We start from the raw sequence: 20115 nt of genomic DNA on the forward strand, positions 1-20115 counted from the left end.
AACATACATTTTAAAGGGAATGAAACTGGCCTATGCTTTTTAATTTTTCTCCTCAAAACACTAAAAATGTAAGTACCATATAATCCAGTAATTCTACTCCTGTGCTTGCAGCTTAAGAAAATGAAAACACTAATTTGAAAGGATACATGTACCCCAAGATTCATAGCAGCATTATTTACAATAGCCAAGATACGGAAGCAGTCTAAATGCCCAACAACAGATGAATGAATAACAAAGATGTGGCATACGTATATGTATGGAACATTAATCAGCCATGAAAAGAAAGAAATTTTGCCATTTGCAAAACCAGGGATGGACCTAGAGGATACTCTGCTAAGTAAAACAAGAGAAAGACAAATACTGTATGTTATCACATGTATGTGGAATCTAAAAAATAAAACAAATGAATGAATGTAATGAAAAAGAAACAGACTTATAGATGTAGAGGAAAAACTAGTGGTTACCAATGGGGAGAGGAAAGAGCAGAGGGGCAAGATAAAGTAGGGAGGTTAAGAGGTAAAAACTACTGTGTACAAATAAACAAGCAACAAAAATACACTGTATAGCACTGGGAATATAGGCAGTATTTCATAATAACTTTAAATGGAGTATAAGCTATAAAAAATTTGAATTATTATGTTCTATACCTGAAACTAATATAATATTATAAATCAACTATGTCCCAATTTAAATAAAAAGAAACTAAAAAAAGATTTATTTTTCAATGGAAAGGAAACATTGAAGAAATTATAAAGAAGACAAAATAATAGGAAAATCTTGGTACTATCAAATATTCTGTTTTTAAGCACTCCATAAACATGCTAATAATAAGGTAGTCTCCATTTTCACTTAAGAGACATCTGAATTGTTTTGAAATATTTTAAGGTAAATATTGACTATGCCAAAGCCTTTGACTGTGTGGATCACAATAAACTGTAGAAAATTCTGAAAGAAATGGGAATACCAGACCACCTGACATGCCTCTTGAGAAACCTGTAGGCAGGTCAGGAAGCAACAGTTAGAACTGGACATGGAACAACAGACTGGTTCCAAATAAGAAAAGGAGTACGTCAAGGCTGTATATTGTCACCCTGCTTATTTAACTTATATGCAGAGTACATCATGAGAAACGCTGGACTAGAGGAAACACAAGCTGGAATCAAGATTGCCGGGAGAAGTATCAAAAACCTCAGATACGCAGATGACACCACTCTTATGACAGAAAGTGAAGAGGAACTAAAAAGCCTCTTGATGAAAGTGAAAGAGGAGAGTGAAAAGCTCAACATTCAGAAAACGAAGATCATGGCATCTGGTCCCATCACTTCACGGGAAATAGATGGGGAAGCAGTGGAAACGGTGTCAGACTTTATTTTGGGGGGCTCCAAAATCACTGCAGATGGTGACTACAGCCATGAAATTAAAAGACGCTTACTCCTTGGAAGGAAAGTTATGACCAACCTAGGTAGTATATTCAAAAGCAGAGACATTACTTTGCCAACAACGGTCTGTCTAGTCAAGGCTATGGTTTTTCCAGTGGTCATGTATGGATGTGAAAGTTGGACTGTGAAGAAAGCTGAGCGCCGAAGAATTGATGCTTTTGAACTGTGGTGTTGGAGAAAACTCTTGAGAGTCCCTTGGACTGCAAGGAGATCCAACCAGTCCATTCTGAAGGAGATCAGTCCTGGGATTTCTTTGGAAGGACTGATACTAAAGCTGAAACTCCAATACTTTGGCCACCTGATGCGAAGAGTTGACTCATTGGAAAAGACTCTGATGCTGGGAGGGATTGGGGGCAGGAGGAGAAGGGGATGACAGAGAATGAGATGGCTGGATGGCATCACCGACTCGACGGACGTGAGTTTGAGTGAACTCCGGGGGCTGGTGATGGACAGGGAGGCCTGGCGTACTGCAATTCATGGAGTCGCAAAGAGTCGGACACGACTGAGCAACTGAACTGAACTGAACTGAACTGAAGGTAAACATTCTGAATGGTAAAGTTTAATTTTGTATCAGCAAATAAAAATTACATTTTGGACTTTACAAAATTCACATGCTTGTCTAATGATGTTTACTGTCCCTTATAGGTAACTCATTTAGTTGACTGATGGCTACACAGGTATAACAATATAGGTAATGTTTAAGAAGTAGTGAAACGGTAATAAGGAACATCACAAACTCAGAATATCAATACTGAATCAACAGCCTGTGTACATTATAAATGAAAATGAGAATGCTGGTCTCCAATAACCTCAGCTTTATGAATAAACTATGAGTCTTCTGAATATACAAGTAGTAAAAGATTAAATGTTAAATATTGTGTCCTTGGATACTCATAAACTCTTTTGTGGGCATTGCCTATAAATGTCTTTATATTTTTAAAGACTATATTTCAAGTGTTCTAATATGCAAAAGAAGTCTGCATTTTTCTATAGTGTGTAATAGAAAAAAGAACTCAAGTAGAATCATTTTTCAATAAATTTACTGCACTCAGTGTAAACTACAACCCTCTCTCTTGAATCTCTCCAAGTTGCATGAAAATTATAAAATTTTTCTGTTTTAATATGTAAAAATATCAAACATGTAAACCTATGTTAAGTGGAGCTTTGCTACCAACCTGAGTCAATGGGCCAACAGTAATGGCATATCCTGGGAACTTGTTAAAAATGTAGAATTTCAGGTCCCACCCCAAAGCTACTAAATAAGAATCTGCATTTTTAATTAGATACCCAAGTGATCGCACTACACATAAAAAAGCAATTTAGCATACTTCATTGATTGATCTAATTTTCTATAAATTAACCACATTTAAACAACTAGTGAGGCTTCCCAGGGGTTCATTGGTAAAGAATCCACCTGTCAATGCTAAGGGACGCAGGACATGTGGGTTCAATCGCTGAGTCAGGAAGATCCCCTGGAGGAGGAAATGGCAACCCACTCTAGTATTCTTGCCTGGACAGAGGAGCCTTGTGGGCTACAGACGACAGGGTCACAGAGTTGGACGTGACTGAACGACTGAATACTCATTTATGCAAACAAATAATATTTAAGTGTTCCACATGTATCCTTTATTTTAGCAACATTCAAGATTTAGTGTATAACAAAATCACCAAAGGAACTTTTTAAAAATGCAGATTTTCAAGTTTTTCCTCTCAGTTTAGAATTCAGTATGTCAAAGTCAGGCCTGCTTGCTCTAAACCACAGTTCTCTTGAACAGAATTAAAGTTAATAATATCAATCTTCTTAACAGCTCCAAATCATAGCAAGATACCTAACATACAAGAAAGTCACAATCAAACTGTTTCTGTTAAATTTTGAAACATTTCAAACTTTTTCAGAAATTATTAATCAAAGAATCAAACATTTGGCATTAAATGAGTCTGGTTCTATTCATGGAATCTGATGAGATTATTCCTTCCCCCATGTACCCACCCCCCACCCCTCAACAAAGGAATGCTATTTCAGCCACAGGATAACAAAATAATTTACTAGAGAACTTAAGAAATTGATATTGTCCCCACTGGAATTGACAACATTTGTACTAGAAAATAAAAGCAAAACATTATGCAAAGGACATATCTCTCAAGAGGTCTCAAACACAAGTGTATTCCGGAACCATCAGGAGCCAATGGGAAAAACAAGGAATGCAATACTCCAATTATAGACTTTTAAGTTCAAAAACGGAAAACCTGTTACACAGAACAAACAAGAACATCCCTGTGAGCAGCTTTTGGCCTGTGACCTGCTAGTTTCCAATATCTGTATCAGCAGAGTTTTTCTAGTTTATTCTCCAGTGACATACCAGAGGGCATATTTTTCTTATTAATTTGCTCATCTGGCTTATTTGGGGACTTGGGGGAACTAAGTTGTAGGTCAGATTTTACTACATGGTGATATACCAGGCTTGTAATCTATATCAGATATAGGTATATTTGGGGATTTGGGGGAACTAAGTTGTAGGTCAGATATACTACATGGTGATATACCAGGCTTGTAATCTATATCACCCTTATGAAGCCAAGTGGATCTTTAAAGACATAGTCAATAAGCTATAGCTATAAGCTATGGGTTGGCATAGCCCCAATTTTTTCCTAACAAGTTTTTTCATGGAGCCACATGAAAGATGTTTAGTTTGCAGATTTTTATTTTAAACTATACACTGTCTTCAGAGAAATAGCAATCAGAGTTTTTGTGGAGTAGCTGTCCACAAAAATACCTCACTAGTTGTTGCTTGTTATGTATAAGTGAACAACACTAATTTACTTTGGTGCTTTGTTTCTGCACAATTATGAAAGACTTAAGAAGTCCAGAAGTACCACTGTTTCCAAATTCTCCCTAGAGGTATCTATATGCTACAACTTCTAAAATGAAAAACAGAGCTGTTCACATGTTCACTATGTACTTTTATTTTAAATACTAGCACAACAAACACAATGACATGACAGGACCATTATCTCAATAATACTGATAACATTCCTTGACAAGTTGGCTTATAATTTACATACATTATTTTTTCAGGAACTATTTTAAATATTATTTTAAGATATATTGTAAAACACAAGTCTCGAATATATACCAGTTGCAAACATAATGTGCTGAGTTACTGTTTTCTTTGTTACTCAAATAAAATGATTTAAAGTTCCTCAAAATCATGTCCACTGGCGTTCATGGTTTCAGGATGCATGACTCGTCCCATGAATAGGATGGTACCTGCATTGGGTAGGGAGTGAACAAAAAAGGAGTTGAATTAAAGCTATTTATTTTCCTTCTTGCTTACAATTAGCAATGTTCTAAAGATAAGAATGTGAATAAATTATTGTCACTTAAAAAATCATTTGAACATTAGAAATTATCTGATAAAAATGCAGGAATATGTTTTCAATTAACAAATGATTTCTTTTTGGCCATAAATAAAGTTCTGTTCTCACAACAGACTTACCTGTTCTCCGGTTCCTGATAAGAAAGAAAAATGGATGGTCGACAATAACTTGAGGATACAGCACAGCCATCCTGCTAATTGCAATCATTCCTGTAGCACAGAAAGTAATTACATGTCTGTGGATATGCAGGGACTAATGAGCAATTTCTCCAAACCATCTATGTTCAGCACAAAGGTAATGATTTATGTAAAGCAAGATTGTAAAGACTTAAAGAGAGAAAAATTGTAAATGAGCTAACATCTCTATTTGATCTTAAAGAAAAACAAATACGTACACACACATGTACACACACACAGTTTCCTCCCATCACCCCACCGAAAACAGAGGATAATTTATTCTGCCTATTACAAATTTTTATTCTCAGCCTCAGACAAATATTTACGGCTTTAATAAAAGGACTTAAGTCAAGGAAAGTGGAAAAAAAACAAAAACAAAAAACCAAATACCCTCCTCCAGTTTTCCCCTCCCCCAGTTTCTTTATATTACCAAATCATCATTTCTTTTATCTGAAATGGGGATTTCACATAGCAAGTCACCAGGCTTCTAGCAAGTGGCCAGAACAGCAGTGATTAAAGAGAAAATACAGCAGGGAGAGATTCAATGATGTTTCCTACAGCTGGGAAACTGAATTCCCTTGAGGTCCTTATTGTGGGATAATCATTTTATACTTGCTGCAGGGTGATGTGTTGTCAGGAAAAGGCCAAGATTAAATGATGTAAGATTTGAAGCTTTCTCAATGCCTGACACTACTGTTTCTATTTCCTCCCTCAAACACCGTTTTAACTGATGAGATCCTTTTAATGGGTAAATATATGCCGAGGTTAAAAATGTGTGCAAACATGATGTGTTACATTTTACTAGAGAAGGGAAAAATCCTTCTAAAATTTGGTGATGGCTGTTGAACATGATATTGAAATAAAATCAAACAAATAAATGAGAAAAGAGAAATCCTCATTTAACTAAGGAAATCAGAATGTTCAGAATAATTAAGGACATTTACTGTTATTGTTGTTGTTGTTTTGATGCATGATTTAGGTAAATTTTTTAAAATTTTCATTTAAAATTATTATTTTATTATTAACTTAAAATTTTGTATTGCATGCTATCATGTATGCTTGTTTGGGCATGGGCTTTTAAAAAAATCAAAGCTCGTCACTGACAAAATTAAGAACTAACTCCCACAAATAATTAAATAGAAAGAAAAATGTTTAACGGGGAAGAAGGGAAATATTTTAAATATTTAAATGGACAGCACAGCAGGAAAATCTGTTCTGCAGAGCTGACAATCTCCTCCTGCCTCTCATTAGAGATGGGAGTTACTCTGCATGGGGCACTGAAATGAATGCATGTTTCATATCCTATTTGGAAAATCCTAGCAGGTTCATCATTAGCTTGACTTCTAAGTGAGGGCAGCATCAGTTTTATGACTTGGTTCTAAAAATGACTCCCATTCTCCCACCCAAGATTGCTTTAAGAATACAAATCTAGAAAAGGTGAGATTTGGGAAAACCATAGTTTGGCACCTGAGGCAGCAGCAGCTTCTGAGCCTTCTTCATTGACCTCTATGAAGCACTTGTGAATTGCTTTGGAAAGGAAAATCTCTTTGTTATCTGCAAAAAAAAAGAGAGAGAGAGGGAACAGAAGCATTTTTTTCTTTTTTTTTTTGGTATCAGAGATAGGGAAGCACTTTACCCTTTAGTTAAACAGATCTGAAAAACATAAGTGACATAAGATACTGATATAAAACATATGAGATAATGTTGTAAGATTACTTTTATCGATTTGAGAGAACTGTTGAAGACGTATTTTCTGTTTGGTCTTTTATATTATATTCTCTTGCTAATTTTCTCTTCCATTTTATTGGTAATATTCCCATTGTTTATTTCATATATTGCCAGGAAAAGCAAAATGTGGCTTTGTTTTTAATAACAATTTCAAATTAGTTCATAACTCAAGAAAAACTCCTTACCTGTTTCTCTCTAACTTGAAACTTAAAAACATAAAATGAAAATGGGTAGAAATTCACATATAACCAAAATAAGAAATTTTAAAAAAATCTAATCTCTAATTACTGTGATAATATAAATATCCTTGGCAAAGGAAAACAAACTCGACTTCTAGATTGTAGAAATATGAATATATTAAAAAGTTATTTCCCATTCCAGTTAATTGGTTTATCTCAGGTTTCAAAAACACACTTTATCTTAAAGTCAGGCTAAATAACACTTTTAATATTAGGAGGGCTGTTTTTCCCTTTGAATTGTCTTTCCAGTTATGCTTACTTTTAAGTTGATGGCTGTTGTAGCTTGAATTTCAGAGAAGGTAATGGCACCCCACTCCAGTACTCGCCTGGAAAATCCCATGGATGGAGGGACCTGGTAGGCTGCAGTTCAAGGAGTCGCTAAGAGTCGGACACGACTGAGCGACTTCACTTTCACTTTCCACTTTCATGCATTGGAGAAGGAAATGGCAACCCACTCCAGTGTTCTTGCCTGGAGAATCCCAGGGATGGGGGAGCCTGGTGGGCTGCCATCTCTGGGGCTGCACAGAGTTGGACACGACTGAAGTGACTTAGCAGCAGTAGCAGCTTGAATTTGTTCTCTAAAATGCATATATTGAAGCTCTAACCCTCAAGATTTCATGATAGGACTGTATTTGGAAATTGTTGTTGTTCTTTAGTCGCTAAGTTGTATCTTACTCTTTGTGATCCCATGGACTGTAGCCCATCAGGCTCCTCTGTCCATGGGATTTCCCAGGCAAGAATACTAGAGTGGGTTGCCATTTCCTTCTCCAAGGGATCTTCCCAACCCAGGGGTCAAACCCACGTATCCTGCACAATTGTGCAAGCCAACTCCTTAAAATAAATCTCAATCTGTGTGTGTGTGTGTGTGTGTAAATGTCTATATAGACACAAATGCACATAGCCATCTGTGTGTGTATATCCATTCATCCTGTTGGATCTGTTTTATCTGGAGAACACTGACTAATACAACATGTGAAGACATAGAAGACGGCCATCTATAACTCAAAGAGAGAGGTCTCATAAGAAACCAGCCCTGAAGACACCTTAATCTTGGACTTTCAGCCTCTACAACTATGATGAAATAAATGTCTGTTATTTAAGCCACTCAGTCTGTAGTGCTTTGTTATGGGAGTCCTAGCAAATGATACAATACAACAGCATTCAGTCTTGCGCTTCCAACTTCTCTTCAACATTAAAACAAAATAACCAGGAGGTACCTCAAATACAGAAAAAAGAAAAAATAGCACAAGGAAGCAAGAGAAAGGATTACTCAAGTTTGTACCTTTTTTTTTTCACCCCAGGAGGTCTACTTCAAATTTAAGATAATTAGCTTTGTTGCTGATGCCGAGCTCCACTCAGTAAAAGCAGAATTGATTTCCCATTAAACTACTTAGTACTACTTTCAAAAACACATAATTATCTGATACGGTTAGAAAATGATGTTCGAGAACATTTTTGGTACACCTCTTGAAAAGCTCCTGCTTGTTCTGAATAAGCCTCAAGACAAACTGGTGGCATCTCTGATTATTCTTTTCATAGATCTATTCCTTCTTCAGCTTATATTTAGCAATAAGATATAAGCCCTGACTTATGAAATAGTCCATCTCACATATTATGATATTTTCTTCTAGAATGCATTTAATAACTAGAACAAAATTAGAAGGGATAACGTTTTACATTAAACAAGTATACCTAGCTCTCTCAAATCCAGGTGACTAGTCTTTTTTAGCAAATGAAAAGAAAAATATCAATTGCATTAAGTAACTAGTAAAAACAATTTAGTTGGCAAAACACTGAACTCCAAGAAAGTATAATATATTAACTATTTAGTATTTAAATGGTGCTATATTATTTTCAGATTCTGCCGTCCATTTTTATCAGTCTGCCAGTTAATGCAGGGTCACACATCAATGGCCCTGAGTGTGCAAGTGGCAGTACCTAGGTAAGGAGTGTCCATAGAAGAGAATTTTTAAAAATCACAAAGAATGCTGTGTATAATTTTCTGCAGAGAAACGTTAATCAACTTTGTGTGTGTGCTAAGTTGCTTCAGTCACATCTGACTCTTTGCAACTCTATGAACTGTAGCCTACCAGGCTCCTCCATCCATGGGATTCTTCAGGCAAGAATACTGTAGTGGGTTGCCATTTCCTCTTCCAGGGGATCTTCCTGACCCAGGGATTAAACCTGCATTTCTTACATCTCCTGCATTGGCAGGCGGGTTCTTTACCACTAGCACCACCGGGAAGCTTAATCAACTTTAAGGGGTATAAATTACTTACTATGCACTGTATCTGTCTATAATACACAATTTGGTAAATTCTGATAGATGTGTATATCTATGACCCCACTTCCACAAATAAGATAAAGAATATTTCCACCTCCCCTCAAAGTTTCCTGTGCTCCTTTATGTGGATAACTTTGAAACAGAAGATTTGCCATCAACTGGACAATTTTACAAACATACATAAATCAGAAAGTTGAATCAAGGAAAAATATAGAAAGTCTGAATAGTCCAGTAAGCATTAAAGTAGCTGAATCAGTAGACAGAATCTTCCCCAACCCTCAAAATTAAAGACTCCAAGCTTAGATGGTTTTCTAGGGAACTTTAACCAAATCTTCTAGGAATAGATAGAATTCTCCGAGATAAAACTATTCCAGACTCTAGGAAGAGAATAAAAGAAATCTAAGTCATCTCTGGGTAGTCTTAACCTTGCTATTAAAATTAAACAAGTTCAGTTCAGTTCAGTCACTCAGTCATGTCTGACTCTTTGCGACCCCATGAACTGCAGCACACCAGGCCTCCCTGTCCATCACCAACTCCCGGACTCTACCCAAACCCATGTCCATTTGAGTCGGTAATGCCATCCAGCCATCTCATCCTCTGTCATCCCCTTCTCCTCCTGCCCTCAATCTTTCCCAGCATTAGGGTCTTTTCAAATGAATCAGCTCTTCACATCAGGTGGCCAAAGGATTGGAGTTTCAGCTTCAACATCAGTCCTGCCAATGAACACCCAGGACTGGTCTCCTTTAGGATGGACTGGTTGGATCTCTTTGCAGTCCAAGGGACTCTCAAGAGTCTTCTCCAACACCACAGTTCAAAAGCATCAGTTCTTCGGTGCTCAGCTTTCTTCACAGTCCAACTCTCACATCCATACATGACCACTGGAAAAACCATAGCCTTGACTAGATGGACCTTTGTTGGCAAAGCAATGTCTCTGTTTTTTAATATGCTGTCTAGGTTGGGACTGTCTAAAAAAAGAAAATCATAGGCCAAACTCACTTCTTAACATGGAGGTAAAATTCTTTAAAATCAGAAAATTAAACCCAGAAGCATATACAAATCCTTTTTTAAAATGAGTTTCTGGGGATGTCAGCAGTTAAAACTTCTCTGCCTTCAGTTTACATCACAAGTTTCCTCTGGGATGACCATCAAACACAAACATTTTTGCTACTCCCCTACTTAAACCCTTATCCTCTAACCTGGTAGCCCACCCTCCCATCTCCCGTTCAGTATATCACATACCTACATGCCTGCTCAGGATGCAGTGTGAAGGCTCCATGAGGTTGACTCTGCCTCTTTCATTTAGTGTTCCTCACTCTACCCACTGTGTTCCAGACTTTTTGAACTGCAGTGGCTTGAGCATACCACACTTTATCACTTCTGTGTCTTTGTTTCCCTGGAAACTCCCTAAACCATTGTACAGTCAGACCCTAATCTTCTTTTAAGCTCAGCTTCCAACCCTACCTGGGCTTCCCTAGTGGCTTAGAAGTAAAGAATTTGCCTGCAACGCAGAAGACCCGGGTTCGATCCTTGGGTTGGGAAGATCCCCTGGAGAAGGGAATGGCTGCCCACTCCAGTATTCTTGCCTGGAAAATTCAATGGGCAGAGGAGCCTGGCAGGTGGGCTACAGTCTATAGGGTCACAAAGAGTCAGACACGACTGAGCAACTAATACTTTCACTTTTTATCCCAACCCTACCAGGACTTTTCTGCTCTCCTCTGATTCCTACCCCCCATTAAAGTAGAACTAACCACTCTTTCCCACTGAAACCAGGATCTAATTCTTGTTAAGCCTTCATAATATATCATATTTATACTGTTATCTCTCTTTTTCAGTGGATTTTGCACCTCCTTCAGGCAAGAATTGTGTCCTTCCTCTTAGCGCCTCTGGCTTTTAGCATCTAGTGAGCCTAAGGGGTGAACTAACCTAAGTAGAGGGAGCTTCCTGGTAATGCGGAATTTACCAGTATTTAATCCAACATTTCGTTGTTGTTCTTTAGTCACTAAATTGTGTCTGATTCTTTTGCAACCCCATGGACTGTGTAGCCTGCCCGGCTCCTCTACCACTGAGCCATCAGAAAAGCCCACAGTCCAACATTTAGTAATTGTTGAATGAAAGAAAAAGAAAGTGTTAGTTGCTCAGTCGTGTCCAATTTTTTGTGACCCCACGGACTGTATCCTGCCAGGCTCCTCTGTCCATGGGGATTCTCCAGGCAAGAATACTGGAGTGGGTAGCCATTCCCTTCTTCCAGGGATCTTCCCAATCTTGGGATCAAACCCAGGTATCCTGAATTGCAGGCTGATTTTCTACTGTTTGAGCCACCAGGAAAGCCCAAATGAAAGGGGTTAATTATTTCATATTTTAATAGTAAGACTGTGGGTATTGTCACTCTACAGGCCCCATGACCACAATTCTGGCTATAGAGTTTATTCTTATAATAAATAAAACATATGACACTAATCAGGGTGGATGGAAAACAGTCCCAGAGAGACAAAGAAGACAAAGACCTCACACACACTAGAAAACTTAGAAAATCTAACTGAGTGGAAGAGCAAAGGGAATGTGGCTCAACGACCAATGTCTTCATATATATTCCAAAGACAGCAGATAAAGACTGAAACCAATGTCCCAACCCCACCAGAGACAGCAGGTTTCTACAGTTGTAAACAAGATCTCAGGACACTTAACCTTGAGAGAAATGCCAGCTCTTTGGATGTACAAGTAGGAGAGAACACGTAAAAAGTGAGAAATCACATCATGAATACTGAGGGCACAAAAGAAAATGGAACCTTTTTCTTTTGGGACAAACTTCAAGCAGTTACATTGCAATAAAATATAAGCTGTAAGTGGCTTAAGAAAGAGTATGCCGCCACCACATCACAGAAGGAGATAAGGTCATGCGGGAATACAGGCAAGTTCATAGCTTCTATGTTTGCCCTCCTATATGGCTCATCCTTGCGTAATTATGTGTCAATCAAGGCCATCTTTCCTGCTAGGCCACTTACTCCCTGAGGGCCTGGACCTTCCTGTGCTATTCATCTTCTGTCTCAATCCCCAGTTTCAGGCACACTGCCAGCCACCAGTATATGCACTCAGGTATTTGAGGAATCACTATGTGAGGGGAGCTACAGAGATTCACACTGATGAGTTTATCTTATTGCTTCAAGAAAAGATAACTATTCTCTAAAAATGGAAATAAAGAAACCACTGGGAAAGAGAAACACCAAAAAAAAAAAAAAAAATCCACACACTGTTCCCAAGTAGGTGTCTTCTGGTCACTGCAGATATTGCTGCCAAATAACTGGTCCTACTTTCCTCCAGGCAGCATGGTGCAAGGCTTTTCACAATGGATAAGATGGGAACAGGGCCAGCAAAGCCTAGATCCCCCAGAGAAGAACTGGGAGATAATACAAGCTCTTCCAAAAAAAGCAGAGCAAAATACTAAGGTATTCATTCAGCTGCTGAGCAAATATTTATTGAGTACTTTGCTTGCATGAGGTATTGTTCAGGGCACCAGAGGCTCTGAGTGTCTGCGATGGACGTAACGCTGGCAGGCTGGCCTTCATACAGGAGGATGCCACTACTTCCTGCATGGCACTGTTCCTAAACAGCCAATTTAAATAGATTGCTGCGTCACCAAAGACAGGCTTAAAATAACAAAATGAGCAGAGTTCCATATCAGAACCCTGGGGTACCAAAAACGTCTCTGTCTCTGTAATTTAGCTGCTAAAATATTTTGAGCTTCAGCCCCACCCACGACCTTTAGAAAGGTTTTAAGAATCTGAGCCCCTTCAATGTGGGAATAGTGTTTGCTTGCTTGTTTTTCCACATAGATTTTGTGACAGACCAGCAAATATTCATTTATGTATTCACTCATTCACTTAGTCACGTACTGAGTACCTCCTGTGTGCCTGATATTGTTGATGCACTGGGTATACTGCTGCTGCTGCTGCTGCTAAGTCGCTTCAGTCGTGTTCGACTCTGTGCAACTCCATAGACGGCAGCCCACCAGGCTTCCCCATCCCTGGGATTCTCCAGACAAGAATACTGGAGTGGGTTGCCATTTCCTTCTCCAATGCATGAAAGTGAAAAGTGAAAGTGAAATTGCTCAGTCGTGTCCGACTCTTCGCGACCCCATGGCCTGGGTATACTATGATGCACTAAATAGTTCCTTCCTGGGAGGGAAAGCAGACATTCAATGAACGCGTGCTCAGTTGCTCAGTTGCGTCCAACTCTTTGCGACTCCATGCGACCCTGCCAGGCTCCTCTGTCCATGGGGTTTCCCAGGAAAGAATGCTGGAGTGGGTGGCCATTTCCTACTCCAGGGGATTTTCCTGACCCAGGGATTGAACCCACACCTCCTGCATCACCTGCATTAGCAGGCAGATTCTTTACACTTTCACTTCACTTTTTACCACCGAGTCACCTTGGAAGTCCAGACATTAAATAATAAGGATGATGTCTAAAAAAGCAAATCAATGAAAGACCACAGTTTCAGGGTATATTAAGTATAAGAAATAAGATGAAGTGATGGGTTAGCTGTGACTAGGGCAGGTAAGGGGAACTACCTGATATCAGATATTAAGAAAGGCTTGTCTGAGGAGATTAATTTGAGCTGAGACCTAAAGAATACAGAGGAGTCAGCGCTGGGCTGACCTGAAGGCAGAGTTTCCAGTAAAATGGGAGAAAGGCTAGTGCAATGCAGATACAAGCCAGTTGTGTTCAAGGACTCAGAAAAGGCCTGTGTGACCAGAGCATGGGGAGTGAGGAGGGCCAGAGCCTCGAGAGAAGCCCCCAGCTTGGAGAAAGGCAGGGCCCAAGATCATCTCCTAAGGGCATGCTCCCACCCAGCATCTATCCTGCTTCGCACATTGTGTTGGGCTCTGAGGACAGAAATACATCTATGACACATTCCAGGATTCTGAGGAGCTCTTGGCTTAGTGACAGGTAAGAGAACAAACAATCTAAAGAAAAGTAGAACTTTGATAGCACTTTGCACTATTAGAGTTCAGATGATGGAGAGAAAAACCATCTAGGAAGGGAACGATGTCCAGGAAGCTGCTCAGGGAGGGTGACATTTGAACTGGTTCTTGAAGAATAAGTAGAAGAGTGAAAGTTGGAGGAGGGGACAAGGGCATTCCCAAGCCAGGAATTATATTTGCAAGGCGAGAGAAGCAGTGGTGATGGCCTGAATGTCCAACTGAAGCTGGGGCTATAGGAAGAGGGGAGCGGCCGGGAATGTGCTCGATGTCAAGAGCTTGGATCATGATGCTAGAGAGCCCAGGGTTCATTCAGAAGGAACATAAATCACAGCAGGATCCTCTATGATCCACCTCCCAGAATTCTGGAAATGAAAGCAAAAATAAACAAATGGGATCTAATTAAAATTAAAAGCTTCTGCACAACAAAGGAAAATATACGCAAGGTGAAAAGACAGCCTTCTGAATGGGAGAAAATAATAGCAAATGAAGCAACTGACAAACAACTAATCTCAAAAATATACAAGCAACTTATGCAGCTCAATTCCAGAAAAATAAACGACCCAATCAAAAAATGGGCCAAAGAACTAAATAGACATTTCTCCAAAGAAGACATACGGATGGCTAACAAACACATGAAAAGATGCTCAACATCACTCATTATCAGAGAAATGCAAATCAAAACCACAATGAGGTACCACTTCACACCAGTCAGAATGGCTGCGATCCAAAAATCTGCAAGCAATAAATGCTGGAGAGGGTGTGGAGAAAAGGGAACCCTCCTACACTGTTGGTGGGAATGCAAACTAGTACAGCCACTATGGAGAACAGTGTGGAGATTCCTTAAAAAATTGCAAATAGAACTACCTTATGACCCAGCAATCCCACTGCTGGGCATACACACCGAGGAAACCAGAATTGAAAGAGACACATGTACCCCAATGTTCATCGCAGCACTGTTTACAATAGCCAGGACATGGAAACAACCTAGATGTCCATCAGCAGATGAATGGATAAGAAAGCAGTGGTACATATACACAATGGATTATTACTCAGCCGTTAAAAAGAATTCATTTGAATCAGTTCTGATGAGATGGATGAAACTGGAGCCGATTATACAGAGTGAAGTAAGCCAGAAAGAAAAACACCAATACAGTATACTAACACATATATATGGAATTTAGAAAGATAGCACTGACGACCCTGTATGCAAGACAGGAAAGAAGACACAGCGGTGTATAACGGACTTTTGGACTCAGAGGGAGAAGGAGAGGGTGGGATGATTTGGGAGAATGGCATTCTATCATGTATACTATCATGTAAGAATTGAATCGCCAGTCTATGTCTGACGCAGGATACAGCATGCTTGGGGCTGGTGCATGGGGATGACCCACAGAGATGTTATGGGGAGGGAGGTGGGAGGGGGGTTCATGTTTGGGAACACATGTAAGAATTAAAGATTTTAAAATTAAATAAAAAAAATTAATTAAAAAAAATAAAAAAATAAAAAGACAAAAAAAAAAAAAGAAGAAAGTAAAAAAAAAAAAACAAAAAACAGAAGGAACAGGACACGAATGCCCTGATTTTAGCAGAAACCTGTGGCAGCTGTAAAGCGTGAATTGGATGAGCAATCAGCTGGGGGCAAGAAGATCAACTTTGTCAGCTATTGCAAAAATCCAGGCAAAAATGTAGGGGAAGTGGAATTCTGGTTTCAGTTGGAACCATAGCTGGAAGAGAAAGGCAGCTCTCTGACTTACAGGCAGAAGAAGAAAGAGAACAATCAAGGGCAGGATGTAAGAGTCAGTACAGCACAAATCCACGTACTTGAGTCTGACCTGAATATGGCTTTTGCTGTATCTTCTTAATTCCTTTATTTTATTGGCTCCTTTATTAAAGCTCATACTTTGTGCTGAAGGATTTAGTACTCTCTTTCTCTTTCCCCTTACACCTTGCAAGAGGATTATCTATTAATCCAAATGCTGACATTCATTTCCATTACAAAAATAGTCCTACTCTATAACCGGATCCTCACTGCAACTAGATGAGCATTTAAAATACAGCCTGAGAAGAAAATGATTCTCAGCACTCTCTAGGTTCCATGATTATTATATGAGTCTTTACTATGTTTTATGTTAATGGAATTTAGCGTCAAAAGTAATGGACGTCAAACTGAGGTGAAAAAATAAACACCACAGATACAGAGCGTCTCATCTTATTTGCTCTTTCATCCAGAGAGTACAAAGCAGAAAGCAACAGTGCTGGGTGCTTCTTAAACACATAAGGATCAATTTGGGGGAGCTTAAATTCTGGCAGGGGATACCTAATACATAATTTTAGGAGATTAGACATGATATGTCAGAGAAGGCAATGGCACCCCACTCCAGTACTCTTGCTGGAAAATCCCATGGACGGAGGAGCCTGGTGGTCTGCCGAAGTCGCGAAGTGTCAGACAAACTGAGCGACTTCATTTTCACTTTTCACTTTCATTCATTGGAGAAGGAAATGGCAACCCACTCCAGTGTTCTTGTCTGGAGAATCCCAGGTATGCGGGAGCCTGGTGGGCTGCCGTCTCTGGGGTTGCACAGAGTCGGACACGACTGAAGTGACTTAGCAGCAGCAGCAGCAGCAGCAGCCATCATATGTGACATAAGAAAAATAATAGAATATGATAGTAGTTAAGGAGTGGTAGCTTCTGGTTGGTGTAATCACGGTGACTTATTAAAGTTAGGGATATCTGACCTGAGGCTCAGTTCAAAAGATATTTCAGGTGGGAGAGATTTCATAAAGATGGGGTGTTGGGGGGATGTGGGGTGCCAAGCGAGTGTTCAGTTTGGCTGGAGCACAAACTGTGTCTAAGGAATCAGATGGAGCTGAGGCTGGAGGGAGCTGAGGTCTGAACGTCCTGATGAGAAGTGGATAGTGTACGGCAGATTGAAGGGACGCTTTGAAGAGCAACTGGAATGATCTGAGAGCGAGTTTTAAGGCGATTAATCTTGGCAGTGGTAGATAAGACAGATTAGATGGAAGAGAGATTGGAAACCATTTAGGAGGCTATTGAAATAGTCTAGGGCAGCAGTAATGAGAGTCTGAAATGAAAGTAGATGTCATGGAACAGAAAATGAAAGAGCGGATTCCAGGGGTCTTAGCAAAGGACTCTCAAGTCACTCAGTTTTTCCTGAAGCAAGAAAATGTGAAGCAGGGTGTTTTGTTGTTGCTGTTGTTCACTGCTACATACATTTACTATTTTTGAAGAAAGATAAAATTTTCATTTCATGATTTAAGAATGTAGCAGCATCCCAACAGTACTGAATTGTTTTCTGGGTGCTTTTAAATTTATACATTCTGCTAATAATGTTATTTTAAAAGGATTTTATTAGTTTTTAAATGTGTGCACCCAGTCATGTCTGATTCTTTGGGCCCCATAGACTTCAGTCTTCCAGGCTCCTTTGTCCATGGAATTTTCCAGGCAAGAATCCTGGAGTGAGTTGCCATTTCCTTCTCCAAGGGATTTTCCTGACCCAGGAATTAAACCTGCGTCTCTTACATCTCCTACTTTAGCAGGTGGATTCTTTACCAAAGAGTATTAAAGAAGTCATACATACACAAGGTAAATTTCCAAACCAAATACAGCGGCCTATGACGTCAAAAGCCCTCTCTCACCTAATAGCTTCTGTCCTTGAGGCAACCACTGCTATCATTTTCTAAGATATTCATAATATTCTGCTCATTTAAAAGCTTAAACACATACTTACGAGGAGGTGGTCTAAGATGGTGATGGAGCAAAATCCTGAACTCTGCTTCCACAGACACCAAATCTATGGCTATGTATGGAACAATGACTGCTAGAAAAGAATTAATAAGCAGCTGACCACCGGGAGGGACCACAATAAGTCAAAGGGCCTCATGGAGACAGTAGGAGAGGCAGAGGATCCGTCTCACCAAAAATCCCACACCCTGGTGCAAAGACTCCCAGTAGGGAGGGATTTCTGGTCCAGAGCTACTCACCCAACCCTAGGGACCAGCACTGCAGAGGTGAGATCCCCAAATATCTGGCTTTGGAAACCTAAGGGGCTTATGTCCAGAGGACCCAGGGGCTGGGGAGACTTGAGACACTCCTTTTTAAATGACACGGTCTCGCTTGTCCCAGGATTCAACACAAAGGCAGGAGTTAGAGAAGTGGCATGGATGAGTGCTGTATTTGCTCTCGCCTTGTACCTTGCTTGCACAGGCTCAGCCTTGCTGAAGTCTTGGGTGTGCCCCATTCCCAGTGCTCGTCCTCAATCTTTCTAAAGGCAGGGGTGTGCCCTTCCCCCGGTGCTCTTCGCCTGCATCACTAAAGCCGGGGAGTGAGCACAGTCCATGCAGGTATGCCCCTTAATTGCCTGGCCATTGTGGCCAGAGGGGTTTGCATTTCTGCTGCTGCTGCTGCTAAATCGCTTCAGTCATGTCCGACTCTGTGCGACCCCATAGACGGCAGCCCACCAGACTCCCCCGTCCCTGGGATTCTCCAGGCAAGAACACTGGAGTGGGTTGCCATTTCCTTCTCCAATGCATGAAAGTGAAAAGTGAAAGTGAAGTTGCTCAGTCGTGTCTGACCCTCAGCGACCCCATGGACTGCAGCCTACCAGGCTGCTCCATCCATGGGATTTTCCAGGCAGGAGTACTGGAGTGCGGTGCCATTGCCTTCTCCCTCTGCCTTACTAAGAGTTGTTAAATGAAAGGAATAGACGTGGCACTGAATATAATTAATTTGTATAACTTAAACACCATGAAATTTTCATTAAAGCAGAAAGTAATAACCAAATACATGTTAATAACCATATACATGTTTATAATTTTCCTAGGTACTTGTAAGGATTACTAAGTGTCATAAACATTTTAATCAGCAAGGTTTTCATGTTATTTGGGGAAAAGAAGTATACATGTGAAAAGGACATCAACCACATAAGACAGAGCATATGGTGCCCCCAAAATGATGCAGGGAATAAATGCTATTGAATTTAGAGGAATGGAGAGGCAACTTTTATAGTTGTGTCACTAGAAGGTTTCTGAATGAATGATTTATAAGGTAATGTGTATATTTGTGTGTGTGAGAGAGAGAGGGAAGGAGAAAGAGAATGAAGAAGGTATTAGCTGGGGTGGCTGGTATGCCAGGATTTCCAAGACTCTGGCAAAACTAGAAATTTAAGAATCAAGGAATTCTCACTGAAAGCTTGAGAAGTTAACCTTACATCAGTTATCCTGAAAATCTGAATTGGGTAGTGTTTGAGGCCAATCCTGGATTTCTTACCAATATTTTAAGGAGTTAAATGATCCAAGAAATATAGTAGACAAGGTGGCCCCAGATAAACCTGTTCTCTCCTTCTCTCCCTTGTTTTATCCTCTAGCAGATGTTTCTGTGTGCCCAATCAATTCAATCATGTCCGACTATTTGTGACCCTATGCACTGCAGCTCACCAGGCTCCTCTGTTCATGGGATTCTTCAGGCAGGAATACTGGAGTGGGTTGCTATGCCCTCCAGGGGATTGTCCCAGTCCAGGGATTGAACCCGCATCTCCTACCTCTCCTGCAATGCACCAGGGAAGCCCTAGCAGATGTCTATTGTGTACCAACTATGTGTCAGCCCTGGGTCAAGTACTGGGAATGCCTCTGAGAGCAGGAAGGATGCTGAGACAAATTCAGTGCTGATGGAGGCTTGTTCAAAGAGCAGAGACTTTCCACTATAGACTATATGAACTCTGAAAGAGACTAGGGTGATTTCAAATCTGCACTAATATGTACATTTATGCTCTACTGTCCCTGACAGTAAAGGCAATTAATTAAGTATTACCTTATAAACCTTCCAGATATGTGAAAAAATTTGAGCCACACTGATCACAATGATTGATTTGTCAC

At 40.0% G+C, this 20115-nt stretch overlaps 1 protein-coding gene across 1 annotated transcript in view; it reads right to left on the bottom strand.

Annotated features, from left to right (window-relative positions):
* Positions 1 to 4630: 4630 nt before the first annotated feature.
* Positions 4631 to 20115, bottom strand: part of SERPINI1 (serpin family I member 1) — a 29809-nt gene continuing 14324 nt past the window's right edge. The window contains exons 6-8 of the mRNA XM_068977189.1: positions 6461 to 6547; positions 4937 to 5026; positions 4631 to 4707 (exon numbers count right to left, since the gene is read on the bottom strand). Of these exons, the coding sequence (XP_068833290.1) occupies positions 4631 to 4707; positions 4937 to 5026; positions 6461 to 6547 (254 nt within the window). The remainder of the gene's footprint in view (positions 4708 to 4936; positions 5027 to 6460; positions 6548 to 20115) is intronic.

This window comes from Capricornis sumatraensis, chromosome 1, assembly GCF_032405125.1.
Source record: "Capricornis sumatraensis isolate serow.1 chromosome 1, serow.2, whole genome shotgun sequence".
NCBI classification, from domain to species: domain Eukaryota; kingdom Metazoa; phylum Chordata; class Mammalia; order Artiodactyla; family Bovidae; genus Capricornis; species Capricornis sumatraensis.